The sequence below is a fragment of the Copidosoma floridanum genome, unplaced genomic scaffold, assembly GCF_036245765.1.
Source record: "Copidosoma floridanum isolate Cflo_tuat_1 unplaced genomic scaffold, Cflo_Japanese_pri ptg000001l, whole genome shotgun sequence".
Taxonomy (NCBI): domain Eukaryota; kingdom Metazoa; phylum Arthropoda; class Insecta; order Hymenoptera; family Encyrtidae; genus Copidosoma; species Copidosoma floridanum.
Genome location: NW_028321878.1, coordinates 396,696 through 410,596, shown reverse-complemented (window position 1 = coordinate 410,596; position 13,901 = coordinate 396,696). Strand labels below are relative to the sequence as shown.

The window sequence follows — 13,901 nt, the reverse complement described above, 5'->3', positions numbered from 1 at the left end:
ATAAGTTGATTCTCGTTCTGAAATCTTTAAAAAGCTGCAACTTGCCGAAAAAGTTTTAATACAAATTTCGTTAACGTGATTCACTTGCTTACGATGGGAAACATTTTGTACCTTTGTAGTGAAAAATATTTAAAAGAACCTCGAAATCACCGATTATAAATATTACAAACTTTTTGTAAATCATACAATTTGTAGTCCCAAATGTATAATGTTATAGCGTAATTTAAGACATATTTGCATTGGACTACGGTAATCGCAAAACTTGCAATTATAATATTGCATAAAAATAGTAGCTAATGTACAATCATACGTGAATACTCGAAATTATAAGTATGTAAGTATGTGAATATTATTGAAATCACAAATATATAAATGTAAGCTATACTATGTTTGTGAAAAAATTAATAAAGACATACGTTGTTTACTCGTTGAAAATTTTAAATTCCTAAAGCTTTTATCTGTAGAAATTTATTCATTAAAGTAAACATTTTCAACAACTGAGAAATACTCGCAACAAAGTACAGCTAATAATTATAATAATAATAACAATGTAAATACCAGATCACAAAACTCGATTGAATGATTTTACAAATACATTATACTAGATTATGCGCATCTTTTTATTTTTTATTGATTAAATAAAGGGATAAACAACCGAAGTACCGTCCGTATTATAAAAATGTAAATGAACGAGATATTGTATTATTTGAATTATATTTGTACGAAAATTAAAAAAAAAGATGTGTAGAAAATGTATACATATACTTAAGTATTAAAACAATTATGTTACAATCATGCATATATATAAATTTACGTAAATATACATATGTATATATACTGCTCACATACATTATATATTTCGCAGTTGCGTCAGATATGAAATAAATTTATTGTAAAGCGAAAACTTTATGTATAAAATAAAGAAATCAAATTATTGGTATGAAATTAAAGTACTTTTTTTAAAGAAAATAAAATGATCAAGAAAATGTTTTTATACCTCATTATTTGTTACCTTCTACTTATAACCTATTTTAATGAAGCATGTTGCATTTACTTTATCATAACCACCACTTAAGATGGCTCGATGACTGTTTTTTCATTGCGTAAAAGTGCACGAAAGTTAACAAGAAAAAAATCTTATGAAACGGTAGCTGTTACATTACTATTTTTATTTGAACCATTGAAAGAGAGGAAAAGTGCATAATTATGTACTTCGTATAGAGCGTTAACAACAAAATTAAATATTCTAACTAGATTCATTAATGTTTAAAGGAAGATGCGAATATACAGTGTTGGGTTAAAGGTCTTGGGGTGAGTATAGGAAACTATTAGCATGATTTTTTTTTACTTGAGTATAACATGGACAGGTTTCTTACGCTACCATTTTATTTTTTACGTTTGATTTTCTTTAAAGATAAGGGAGTGAAAATCGTATTGCTCAAATTACAATTAAGAAAAAAAGAAAATAATTATAAAATACCACTTAGATGCTTACAAGCAATATTGTATTTGACAAGCAAAAACTATTTTGTGACTAGAGAAATAAATGCTAAGTAATGAAATTAATTAAAAAAATAAAATAGTTGAGCTTGAAATTAAAGTATCTAATAATTTATAAAATAAGTAACTTTACATAACAGTTCTTAGTACCGATAAATACCCCATGGATGCTTTGACAGTCTGTAATGAATAATAAATAAGTTATAATATTCATGAAAGTAAGTAAACATCAATGTTTTGTAGGTCACAGAAGTAGTAACGTACATTGGTAAAGGTCGTAAGACAGAATACAGAAAATTTTCCAGCAGTCAGCTGCAACGGTTTTTGTGATCGAGCCATGCAAAAAATTATTATTTTGGCATTTTTTCCCACCATGTCGTACCATTTGCAGTTATAGTAGGCCTCGCAAAGACGCGTACTCTTAGAAAGTGAAAAATAGTATATTAATTTATATTACTGTCACTAACAATACATATGATTGTATTTACAATATTTAAAAAAATGTATATATTTATTGGAATAGTTCCAAGTAAATAAAATCTCTTACAGTAAAATTGTGTTTCTTACTTTTGTAAAATATTTATTTCAAATAAGAAAGTATTCTCAATGTAAAAAAAAGATTATCTAGTTTCAAGAAAGTTTATTTACTTGGTACTCTTTTTAGTTAATATTCTCTTGGTTTTAAGATATTTTTTTTTTTCAGTTTACTAAACTTTTAACTTTAGAACGTAAAAAATGACAAAAGCGTCAATTATTAAAATTTTATTCGTATTTCTACACTTCTTACAAAATATTGTTTAGATAATTTTTTCTAACTAGTGAGTATTATGATTTATTAAAAGTTTAGTAAAATTACTCATGTACAATACTTTGTACATGCAAAAATATGCATATACATATTACACATAAGCTTTAACCCTGTCCGTAGAATAATTCTACAAATTTAAAGTAGTACACTGTCGGTACCTCAATTATGGTCCAGTCATCGATGAAAATTGACTAACTATTACAGTTACTTAAAAATTATTTAATTGTAGTTTTGTGGTTATCAAAAAAAAAGTTAGACATTGTCGTGTTTATAGGTTTCGCGGATTGGACTAAAACTATCGCTTGGATCTATAAAAACAAAAAGTTAAAAAAATAGGTTGTGCATTGGAATATATGGATAGCGTTTTTTCTTATGGTTAAATAAACCTTTTTTTCAATTTAAAGTTTTTTCTTGTATGTTTAAATTTATCCTGCACAAACATAATTTTTTTTTTTTTTTCCTTTGGTACACACTGTAAACAACTAAATATCATGAGGATAAGTTATGAATTTTTTCACAATTTGTATTCCGGTGTTTGCAGTGTAAGTATAACTTACACAATTATTTTTAAACAACGTACTTGCATGACTAGCGAGGTACCGTCAGTACTACCCCAAATAGTAAAAATCTTAGAATTACCTCAGTTATAAGGGTTTCGGCGACGGAACAATATGCGTAGAGTATCAGTAGTACCAAAATAATGTATGAAACAAGTGAAATTAAGATGGCCCTTTCTCCGTTAGCCAAACACTGAAATAACCAATCAAGGAAATTGATTGCGGAAAAATGACATTTAGTAGATATTAATTTCACCGTGTGAAACGTACAGCCAATATTTGGTGTCCAAGAATACAGATGAGAATCGTTCCACCCATGAGTTGACTGAGCAACATTGCACCGAATGCTTTTTCAATAATTCTACCCATACTTGAAAATTAAATTGGAGTGATTGATCAGTAAGCTTATGAAATGTTATACCTATACTAGCATTCCTTGGATGCATATATGTATAATAACACGTGGTAAAAACATACAATTATTTTATTTATATACTTTACCGAAGTAATCTCGCTTGGGATCGGACAACATCGTGCAATTGTTTGGTGCACTTTGAAGGATCGGTATCGATATTTGTGATGCGCGTCGCAAGCACAGCTATCTGCCCAGAAACGTGGTATACCAGTGCGACCATGAGGCAATCTGAGGCGCTTTGGCTCATCCAGCTTATATACAAGAATGGCAACTGGGAAAAATACGTCCAAAAGTACGTAGATGCATCGTTCAGTCCGTAGAAAGTGTGGAAGCGATAGGGGAGAAGAAATATAAAAGTTGTGTTTTCATTTTTCTGCGCCCCAAAATACTCTACAACTATATTTCCGATTTACAATTTTTTCGTTTTTTCTTTCCTTTCACTTTAATATTATTGTGATGCATTGATCATTTACTGATAATTTAATAACAGAAAACTTACTCTCCCCAAACTGTTCCAAAAGCGGTTTCGCGTAGTAAGACGTTGCTGTAATTCCAGTGTTAATGACCAACAGTTTCATGTACAATTTGGACTTCTTGTGATAAGCGATAAGTACTTTCCTTTCTTCGTCGTTATATTTCTTCTCTTCGATATCTCTTGTAGCTTTGCTAATCAACTGACCAAATTCGCGTATGTACAGGCGCATCGTTATCATTCTCACGAGAAGTTCGGTAAAAGCTACGTTTTCCGTAAGATTCAAGATCACGTGCTCCAAGTCATCGATGAATAACAACAAATCTATGTACTCGAGAACCATTTCGTAGCAAAAGTAGCCGAAAGTTACCGAGAAAAGAAAATCACTCGGTTTCGCAGGCCAAAGTCCGAGCGTTGACATAAACAGTTTGTTCCATTGAAAAGCTCTTGTGCTATCATCGAGTTTTACTCTTTTTCTCTCTATTCCCTTATTCTTTTTGCCTCCATCCATACTTGGTCAACTTACGAACGCAGATTTTTTTATTTACCTAAACGTTAGTACGTAGGTGTTTGCTGTCTGTACTCGGCAACAACTAAAAAAACTCGGCTTAAAGCCGACATCTCCTGAATATTTTAATATCGCGAGGGCTGTATTTTTTTCCTCTCTAATAGCAGCTCTTGTTCGAGTTCAACTTCGATACTAATTAATACTTGCACTTTTTCCGAGTTTCTGTGTCTCTGCTCTCGAAGAGAGGTAGATTTGTATAATTGTATGGTTTATAGGTCTATCTTGTCAAACGTTGAATTAAATAAAATTAACGAATTTTACCTTCCAATGTTTTATTACTTGAACTCTCACTCTACGTCATAAAACGGATGGTTTTTTTTTTTTTTTTTTTTTTTTTATTCTTAACTTTATAATAAAAATGCTATGTATTCTGTAAGAAAGTTTTAAATATGACTGTTTTGTGAGGTAGGCCCGCTCTTATTAAAAATACACAGTAATGTAATAAATACTCGCTGATATGTCTCATAATTATGTAAAAATACAATTAATTTCACAAACGTAGCTCCTTTCTATAAGTTAAATAAAATAAGTAAATTTGTTGCGTTCAAGAGTTTATGAAAAAATTATGTCAATTAAAATTTAAGAGCGTAATTGGTTATTCACTACAGGCATACGTCGGTAGAGGCAATGAACTTCAAGTAACTTTTGTGCCGCGATATTAAAAATTTTTTTTACACAGTGCATATTTGACAGTGCAATAATGTACTAACAATTGTTGTCCATTCACAAAAATGTAAACTTCACTGAGTTTAATAACCAGTGCATTTATACATTATTTTTATTTTAGTAGCTATTACATTAAAAATCTATAATAAATACGTGTTGGTAGCTTCGAATTTAATCGATGTTTATATTTTATTACACAAGCCTTTGTCCTGCACTTTTCATATAAAAATAGATAAGAATAATATCTATTAGAATCGTAGAAAAAAATTTCGTGTGTAACGAGCGAAAAACTAAATAACAATAGACAATGTAATATTTGAGCTTTAAAATAAAATGCATACCTACAGTCGCTTAGAATTTAAGACAAAATATGTGGCCACTATTTAATCCAACATACATTAATTGTTGCGTCCAAAACCTATGAGAAGTCGCGATTTATTTGTGTACTTATACTATACGACAGTAAAATATACACTATCCACATGATAGTGAAAAAAATTTTTTTTCATCTCACTGATTACAATTAATTAATTGTCTTTTTTATACTTTAATTTTGTGTGTTAATTAAAATCATTTTGAGCGAAAAGTTAAAAAAAGTTTTGTAGTTTTGACCCTTAATTTGTGTAATTCAGTAAATTACAAATAACTTCCAAATGTACAATTGATTCTCAGGGCTCGTTAACATGTAAGGTAATCTACAAAAATATTTTGAGGAGGTAAGATCAAATATTTAAACGTATAATAAATACTTTTATGACCACTGATGCATCTTGCTATGCCTGCATTATTTACAAATTGAAAGCGTAGCTACTTTTCTTCTCGGGCTCTGTGTGGTATATTAAGCGAATCTACAGGATATGGGGGGGCCAGAATAAGATGTTTAATTTCAGTGGCCCCAATAACCCACAGTTTAACCAAACATTTTATATATTTTGACAATCCCAAAATATCGTCCTTTTAGCGATAACTGCATTATTAAAGTGGATATAGTGGTTTCAAGATTTTAAATATTTCTAGGTCAAGAAATTCACAATTTAAATCATAGACGCTTGTTTCCTCGGGCTCTGTGTGGTACATGGTAGTGGTCAAAGATCCACACTTTAATAAAACTAATAAAATAAAAATATTTATTCGTTTTAAATATACCCAAGTCTTGCAGTTTGAAAAAAAATGTTACTTAATATTCATGATCAAGGAATGTTGTTTATTCCGCCATACCTGCATTAAGTACTCGCAAAAGTATGGCGATTTTACGTTTTTGATGATTATTCCTGATAAAAAAAATATTGAATGATAGCTGCACTGTTTGAAATTTGTTAAATTTGTATTTATGAAGAAGTAGGTATATATGCATAAATGGCTGTGTTGAAGTGGTTGATTTATGAATGCGCATTTATAAAATAAAAATTGTTAACTCGGGCTGTATTATTAGTACGTCCCCTATATAAACGCTGTAATAAAGTACGGACTGTATGAAGTAAATAGTATTTCTCAAATATGTATCAAGTGTCAATCCCTGGATGACAGAGCTGGATCGCGAGCGAGGCGGAGCAATTTACCGCGGTGTGAATTATGCGCATCGTTGAATGTCGTGTAACCACTAAGTAGCACACGCTACAAAAGAGAGATAGAATCCACGATTGGCACGTGTCTGACACAAGTGGAGGCACGTGCAGTTCTGGCTAGTAACACATTTCCACACTTTATTAATGTATTTCTTTCTTTTCTCTTGATCCAACTTTCCTCTTTGCAGCCGCTCCCTGCTCACATATTAGGTATGTATACCCTTACCTAACGTATAAAAAATACACGTTGTTGGTGTAAGTATAGGTGCAAGCACATATTAAAAAAATATCGGTATGTTTATGTTGTAAGTTGGGGAATCGACACGATATTTTGCGGCCCGCTGCATTGTAGTGAAAATTACAGCAAGTGGGTGCCACGTACCTACACCTGAGGCAGGTATATACCATTAAATGAATCTCGTGTATACTTGACCACTTTCATGGTTACCACCGTCATGTTCAGTGATGCAACTGGCATCTGTTGTTTTTTCGGCTACGAAGTGCTTCTTCCTCCAAAATTTTTTCGATGCGATGACTTTTGTTTCATGAACCTGAGAAAAAGCAGTATATAATGCTCCGCGGGAGCATGGGCGTAATGCATACCTATACGGAGAGCAGGGAGCGTCGGCAGGCTCGGGCTGATAGCAGCGCTCGTAATAAAATGCACGTACGGGTGATATTATGCCAGAGGCCCGATAAAACGCGCAGTGTGCCGTGGACTCCTTTTCTCGATAGAGCGCGACAGCGGAACAAATACTTGGTAGGCCACCTTTTTTCCAACGCTTGACGACGGAACCGTTGTTTTGGCATCTCGATACTCTCGATTTGTTTCAAGCTGCAAAATCTCGATTGATCCGGCATTCCGTCCATCCTTTTTATACCTTTTGGTGGGCGGTATTTTCGACGCAAGGGCGCGATTCATTGGTCCATCGTAGAGCGCGAATTGGTGATTCAAGTGATGCCGAAAGCCAAGTAACTCATTGACGATATCATCGAGTGGTGGCTGGTAGCATGGGTGGAGGTGAAAAGAAGAGAGGAAAGAATCCCAGACAAGGCGCTAGTACGCTGTCAATCCTCACCTTTGCGTAAGGCCCAAACATTTAATTTGCACGAATGTCAATATTCACGGGGGTACAAAATATGATATAATATATAAGTACTGCAAATAACTCATGCTCGTACGAAAACTATTTTCATCTCGCAAGTCGATATGGTTTTAATGACGTTGAGGTACTTTGAAAAAATATTTATACGTTATCTGCCAACAATGCATAATACATGTATAGGAATGCTACGAAGTTTGTAATCACCTTGGGTACAAGGAAGGAACGGCTATTTTTCCTGGGAAAAAAAAAAAAAAAAAAAAAAAAAAAAAAAAATCTCAATCGCGTTTCCGATGTGTCAGGTGGCTCTACGAAATATTCCTCACCGGTTTTCGTCGGGAACTGGATCTGTCGGATCTCTATGATCCTCTGGGCGAGCACTCGAGCCACAATGTCGGGGAGCAGATGCACGGCGAGTGGAAGAGGGAACAGGAGAGATGTGAAAATTTGAATGGCCGGCAAGGTCCAAGCCTCGCGAGAGTCATTATAAAATGCTTCGGAAGGGAAATCTTCGTTGGCGGGCTTATCCAATTTCTATTGGAATTCATCGTAAGGTATATAATTATATTGCAGTGATTGAAAAAGTGCGATAGGGTAGGGACATTGATACGAATGTAACCCCGTAGATTATCCAGGCCGTACATTCTATTGGAATTGTTGCGTCAATGGAGCAGCAGCGAAAAGAACAAGTCGGACTTGCCGGCCAACGAGTGCGCGGCTTACGGCTGGGCTGGGGCGCTGGTGGCCGGTATCTTCATCGACTGCGTCGTATCGCACGTGTGCGTCCAGAGCCTGATGCACACGGGGATGAAGATACGAGTCGCGTGCTCGTCCCTGATCTACAGGAAAGTGCTCCGAATGACTTTCACCGCTAACGAGTCGAGCGTCGGCCAGGTGTGGCGATGGATTCTCCTTTCCCTCGTATATAATACGTATACCTCGCTTCAATTGGAATTTCTATGTTGTTCACTTGTACAGGTCTTGAATTTGCTGAGCAACGACGTCAGTAGGATCGATCACGCGGTGTACTATTTGCACTACATTTGGATGGGCCCTCTGCAAGCTCTCCTGGTATTCTATTTTCTGTGCAGGGAAGTTGGCTTTGCCGCGAGCAGCGGTATCTTGCTGCAGCTGCTCTTTATACCGCTTCTCGGTGAGTACGCGTATACAAATGTTAGTAAGTAGAGACCCGACCGCATTATTTATTGCAATTTCACACATAGGTACATGTATAAAAAATACCTATGGGGAAAAATACAATAAATTCACTATAACATGTATACATATATATATTACGAAGTTGTTTTTTTTTTTTTTTTTTTTTTTTTCTTCTTGCTTTTCAAATACAGGTATTAATGTTGCGTTGCGAGTACAAACATATTCAATAAATGTACACGCAAACAGCAAAAGTGACGGGAGCTTTTGTTTAAAACTCGGTTGCATGAGCTCGTATACCCAACTACATATCATAGGGAGGTCTTCTTTGTCCATATTATTGAGGGCGCTATTGCACAAAGTCTTGAACTTGTCAGATTCGCACACTCAAGATCCGAGTCTGGTGATTTCGAGATGTTTCAACTATAGGTATAGGCACATACGAGGCCGCGAACGAATATCATTGTATGATTGAACATCACTGCACATGTACTATTATTATTATCATCATCATTATCATCATTATTATTGTTATTGTTATTATGGTGTACATTTGTATGTATACCGTATGAAAGCGGAGCTATACTATGCCACACATAATTTACACTATTAAAAATTTTTTGCTCTGTGCTGTTTAAGTGAACAGCGTCAAAGCATTATGTTGTGTAATGAGAAAAATTGCAATGACGCGAGAATTTAGGACTTTTTGGAAGATTAACGAATCGCCTGACTAGCAAATACACGGCCCGAACTGACGAGCGCCTCGTACTGACCAATGAGATAATCAAGGGCATCAGGGCCATCAAGATGTACGCGTGGGAGAAGCCATTTTCGACACTCGTCGAACAAGTTAGAAAGTAAATATACAATCATAACTTCACTTATACACTTGGCGCTTAACTTTTACGTAACATGAACAATGTTGAAATGAAAAAAAGTACAAATAAGTACCAACTTAACCAAACCAAAAGAAGGAAAAGAAATGCTCAAAAGTAGGGATTATACCACGTAAAGTCCTACTTTTTAGATGCTCGTATCCTGTATACAATGTAGGTCTACCCTATACAATACGTATAAACAGAGAGAATTTACGGTGTACATACATACATTTGGCGTCCAGGTGCGGAGGGAAAAAGATTGTACACGAGAGTACAGATGATCGTGTTGTTTGTTTTTCAGAAAAGAACTGGAGTCGGTGAAAAAAGACTGTGTAATATCGGACATGAGTTTGGCCTCGGAATTTTACATACCCCGGGTTTGTATCTTCATGACCGTACTGGCGTACGTATTGCTGGGCAACGATGTAAACGCCGAAAATGTGTACGTCGTCACGGCATTCTACGATGTGCTTCGACTGAGCATGTACACGCTGTTTCCCATGAGTGCGTACACGAAGCGTTGATAGTCATTAACAGCCACGTGCGTGCGTAATATTATAATATTATGTGGTTGGGTGGGAAGGTTTGCACGGCGTAGCCGAGGCACAGGTGTCCCTGAGGCGGGTGCAAAAATTCATGCTGATCGAAGAAGTACCTCGCATCCCGGCAGCCAGCAGCAGAGGTGATCCAGAGGCGATGATCGAGGTCAGGGGGGCGAGCGCGGCCTGGACTCCCGGCAACCCCGTCCTCGAGAACGTGAGCCTGCGAATCCCGAGATCCGGCGGGAGCCTGACTCTGGTGGTGGGGCCCGTCGGCTCCGGCAAAACGAGCCTCCTCCTGCTCCTTCTCGGCGAACTGAGGACCACCAGCGGGGAGCTGGGCGTCCACGGCCGAGTGTCCTACGCCCCCCAGGAGCCCTGGATCTTTGCCGGCAGCTTCAAGCAGAACATCCTGTTCGGCCGGCCCCTCGACGAGGCGCGCTACGCCAAGGTGCTCGACGTCTGCCGGTTGCGCCGCGACCTCGAGAACCTGAGCCGCGGGGACGCCACCCTCCTCGGCAGCAGCGACAACACCAGCACCGGTGGTGGGACGAGCCTCAGCGGGGGCCAGCGAGCTCGATTGGGCCTCGCTCGGGCCATCTACCGCGTAAGATCATCCTTAAATACATATAATCATCATAGTCATCATAAAAATGGTCAAAGCGAGGGAGTGAAACAATCAAGGTAGGCAGCCGACATCTACCTGCTCGACGATCCGCTCTCGGCGCTCGATCCGCTCGTCGGGGCCAGCGTCTTCCGGGACTGCGTCCAGGGCTTCTTGTGGGGAAAGACGGTCCTCCTGGCCACCCACGAGCAACTCGAGCTCGACCTGATGGGCCGAGCCGTCCGGGTGATCGCGATGCACCGCCAGCCACACCGGAGCGCCCACGCGGTCGTAGTCGCCAAGCTGGGGATCACGGCTACGTCACCGCACCAATGGGACGAGTTGGCCCGAGTACCGATGGCTGTGCCACCGAGCACGGAAGAGCGGCAGGGGATGGAGACGCGCTACGACAACGGCAAGGGAGCGAGTGAAAAGCCGGCGGGTGGTAGCGTCTCCGGGCGGATCTACGTGTCGTATTTCGGGGCGAGTGGGAGCACGGTCCTCGTCGGGCTGGTCGTGTTGGCTAGTCTCCTGCACCAGTTGGCCGCCAGCGGGGGGGACTACTTTTTGGCCCGTTGGGTCAATGCCGAGGAAAACCGGGGGCCGTGCGACAACGGGACTTGCGCAACCGATCACTACCACCGTGAGAGCTGGTACGTGTGGATTTACGGTGGGATAACCGTGGCCACGATAGGGCTGTGCCTACTGCAGTCGTGGATGTTCTTCGAGATGAGCACGAGGATCGCCAAAAATCTTCACGCCAACATGTTTGCCAGGGTCGTGGCCACAAAGATGGACTTTTTCGTGGCCAATCCCTTGGGTCGCATCATCAACAGGTACATATCATGTGTTTTTTTTCCCCCCCCCCAATTGCAGATGAACAACGAGCTTTGTCCCAAGGTTTTCCAAAGACATGAGTATCATTGACACGGAAGTATCTCGGGCCATGATAGACGTCATTCAGAACGCCATACACGTGTTGGCTGCTGTCGTCGTCGTCAGTAGCGTCAACGTCTGGCTGATCATACCGGCAGTCTTGGTTGGCTTCTTTTTCTACTATTTTTCCTTGTTTTTCATCAAGACCAGCCGGAGCATCAAACGCCTCGAAGCGATAAGTAAATTTTACCAAAGTTCAGATTTTTTTTTTTTTTTTTTTTTTCCACTCTCCGATAAAGTAAAATTTTTGTCTAATTTCACAAACAACATTTCGTTCATCGCATCCGATTAAAAATTACACACAGCACGTATCCTTCCTGAATATGTGTATGCACATAATACTATATAAATGTAACTGCTCGTTGCGTATATACACGCTTCTTTCCTGGAGTATTCACGTATAAATAAGTATGTAACGTAACGTGGACAATGAATGATGGTTCACGTGATAGCGCGATCCCCGGTCTTTGGCCACGTGAGCGACAGCCTCCAAGGACTGACGAGCATACGGGCGCTCGGAGCTGGAGACGCGATGATCGACGAGTTTGACGACCACCAGGACCTCCACTCTTCGGCTTGTTTCATATTTTTCTCGGGCTCCCGAGGACTCGGGATGTACCTCGACCTCTTCTGTTGGTAAAGGGGAAAAAAAAAAAAAAAAAAAAAAAAAAAAACCAACAAGTTTGGTAGTAGCTACTGCTTTGTTCTTGCAGGTTTTACCTAGTCTGCGTGCTCCTCGCCCTCATGGCGCTCGGCCGCGACGACGGGCCCACACCCGCGGGGAACATCGGGCTCGCCATCACCCAGTGCACACTGCTCATTAACATGCTCCAGTGGGGCGTCCGGCAGTGCGCCGAGCTCGAAAACCAGATGACGTCCGTCGAGCGAGTCCTCGAGTACTCGAGGCTGCCACGGGAGCTGCTCACCCCCACCGAAGATGCTCCCCACCCCGACTGGCCCACCGACGGCCGTATAGAGTTCAGGCGCGTCCGGCTCAGGTACGGCGACACCTCCGGCACAGCCGCTACTGTGCTCAAGGACTTGAGCTTCACGATTATGCCACGAGAGAAGATCGGCATTGTCGGCCGGACCGGGGCCGGCAAGTCTTCCTTGATAAACGCCCTGTTTCGATTGGCTAGCTTCGAAGGTGAGATCATCATCGACGGGCGGCCGACGAGTTCTGTCAACCTGTCCGAGCTACGCTCCAAGGTGAGATATGGATTAAAACGCGTATAAGCTACATATACGTGTAATGTGTGCGTGTGCGTACCAGATAAGCATTATTCCGCAAGAGCCGATACTGTTCACGGGTAGTCTGCGCAAAAACTTGGACCCGTTCGGTGAGTACTCGGACGACGAGCTGTGGCAGGCCTTGGACGACGTGGGCATGAGCCGAGGCCTGGGCCAAGCGACCACGGGCCTCGAGACGAGGGTCGCCGAGGGCGGATCGAATTTCAGTGTCGGCCAGCGACAACTTTTGTGCCTAGCCCGAGCCGTACTCAGGAGGACCCGGATCCTCGTGCTGGACGAGGCAACTGCCAATGTCGACCCCTTCACGGACGATCTCATACATAAGACGGTCAAAAAGAAATTCGACAGCTGCACGATCCTCACGATTGCCCACAGATTGCACACGGTCATTGACAGCGACAGGCTCATCGTCATGGATTCCGGCGTCATAGTGGTTAGCTCGATTATCATTTCGCATGTTGCAATAAGTACAATTTCTATGGTGACGCGTAATATTTACTGATTAAGGAGTTCGATCATCCATTCATCCTGTTGACGCAACAAAAAGGTCTTCTGTACGACATTGTTTTCAAATCTAACTCTGGGGCTGCCCAACGTCTTCTCAGTATCGCGAAATCTGTACGTTTTTTCGACACATATTCTTTTTTCATGCACTTCAATTTTTATTTACAACTTGTTAATAATATTTCTTTTCAGAGTTTCGACAAAAAATATCCAAGAAGCACAAATTAGGTGCACGTACATACAAGCTTTGTGTGTGCCTATATGCACCGGTGCTTGGTGTTTATCCATACCGTGTTCAACTCGTTGTATGTGCTTCGGGTAGTAAAGACCCGCATAAAACAAATAAATGACATTCGTCCATCATCACACTGATTAGATTG

At 39.8% G+C, this 13,901-nt stretch overlaps 2 protein-coding genes across 2 annotated transcripts; one reads left to right on the top strand and one right to left on the bottom strand.

Annotated features, from left to right (window-relative positions):
- Window positions 1-1,477: 1,477 nt before the first annotated feature.
- Window positions 1,478-4,110, bottom strand: LOC106644985 (4-vinylanisole receptor). Its single transcript, XM_014360712.2, has 6 exons — window positions 3,780-4,110; window positions 3,367-3,676; window positions 3,136-3,235; window positions 2,948-3,058; window positions 1,765-1,920; window positions 1,478-1,680 (listed from the first exon to the last, which is right to left on the bottom strand). The coding sequence occupies exons 1-6, from the start codon at window positions 4,093-4,095 to the stop codon at window positions 1,630-1,632; spliced, it is 1,044 nt and encodes a 347-aa protein (XP_014216198.2). The 5' UTR covers window positions 4,096-4,110; the 3' UTR covers window positions 1,478-1,629.
- Window positions 4,111-7,562: 3,452 nt separating this feature from the next.
- Window positions 7,563-13,796, top strand: LOC106645003 (putative multidrug resistance-associated protein lethal(2)03659). Its single transcript, XM_089591350.1, has 14 exons — window positions 7,563-7,636; window positions 7,957-8,208; window positions 8,281-8,548; window positions 8,633-8,807; window positions 9,510-9,666; window positions 9,989-10,191; window positions 10,271-10,833; window positions 10,915-11,666; window positions 11,719-11,945; window positions 12,219-12,402; window positions 12,480-12,975; window positions 13,040-13,450; window positions 13,525-13,635; window positions 13,714-13,796. Exons 1-14 carry the CDS (start codon window positions 7,563-7,565, stop codon window positions 13,747-13,749), a joined length of 3,909 nt encoding a protein of 1,302 aa, XP_089447476.1. The 3' UTR covers window positions 13,750-13,796.
- The last annotated feature ends 105 nt before the right edge of the window (window positions 13,797-13,901 follow it).

What these genes read in the sequence shown, in the direction of transcription:
- LOC106645003 (XM_089591350.1), top strand. Translation starts at nt 7,563, where the DNA reads ATGGGTGGAGGTGAAAAGAAGAGAGGAAAGAATCCCAGACAAGGCGCT. An exon ending in CTGTCAATCCTCACCTTTGC is followed by an intron (nt 7,637 to 7,956) that starts GTAAGGCCCAAA and finishes CCGATGTGTCAG; the next exon opens with GTGGCTCTACGAAATATTCC. An exon ending in CTCGTCGAACAAGTTAGAAA is followed by an intron (nt 9,667 to 9,988) that starts GTAAATATACAA and finishes TTTGTTTTTCAG; the next exon opens with AAAAGAACTGGAGTCGGTGA.
- LOC106644985 (XM_014360712.2), bottom strand. Translation starts at nt 4,095, where the DNA reads ATGGTTCTCGAGTACATAGATTTGTTGTTATTCATCGATGACTTGGAG. An exon ending in TCCCAAGCGAGATTACTTCG is followed by an intron (nt 3,236 to 3,366) that starts GTAAAGTATATA and finishes TTAATTTTCAAG; the next exon opens with TATGGGTAGAATTATTGAAA. An exon ending in GTCTTACGACCTTTACCAAT is followed by an intron (nt 1,681 to 1,764) that starts GTACGTTACTAC and finishes TATTCATTACAG; the next exon opens with ACTGTCAAAGCATCCATGGG.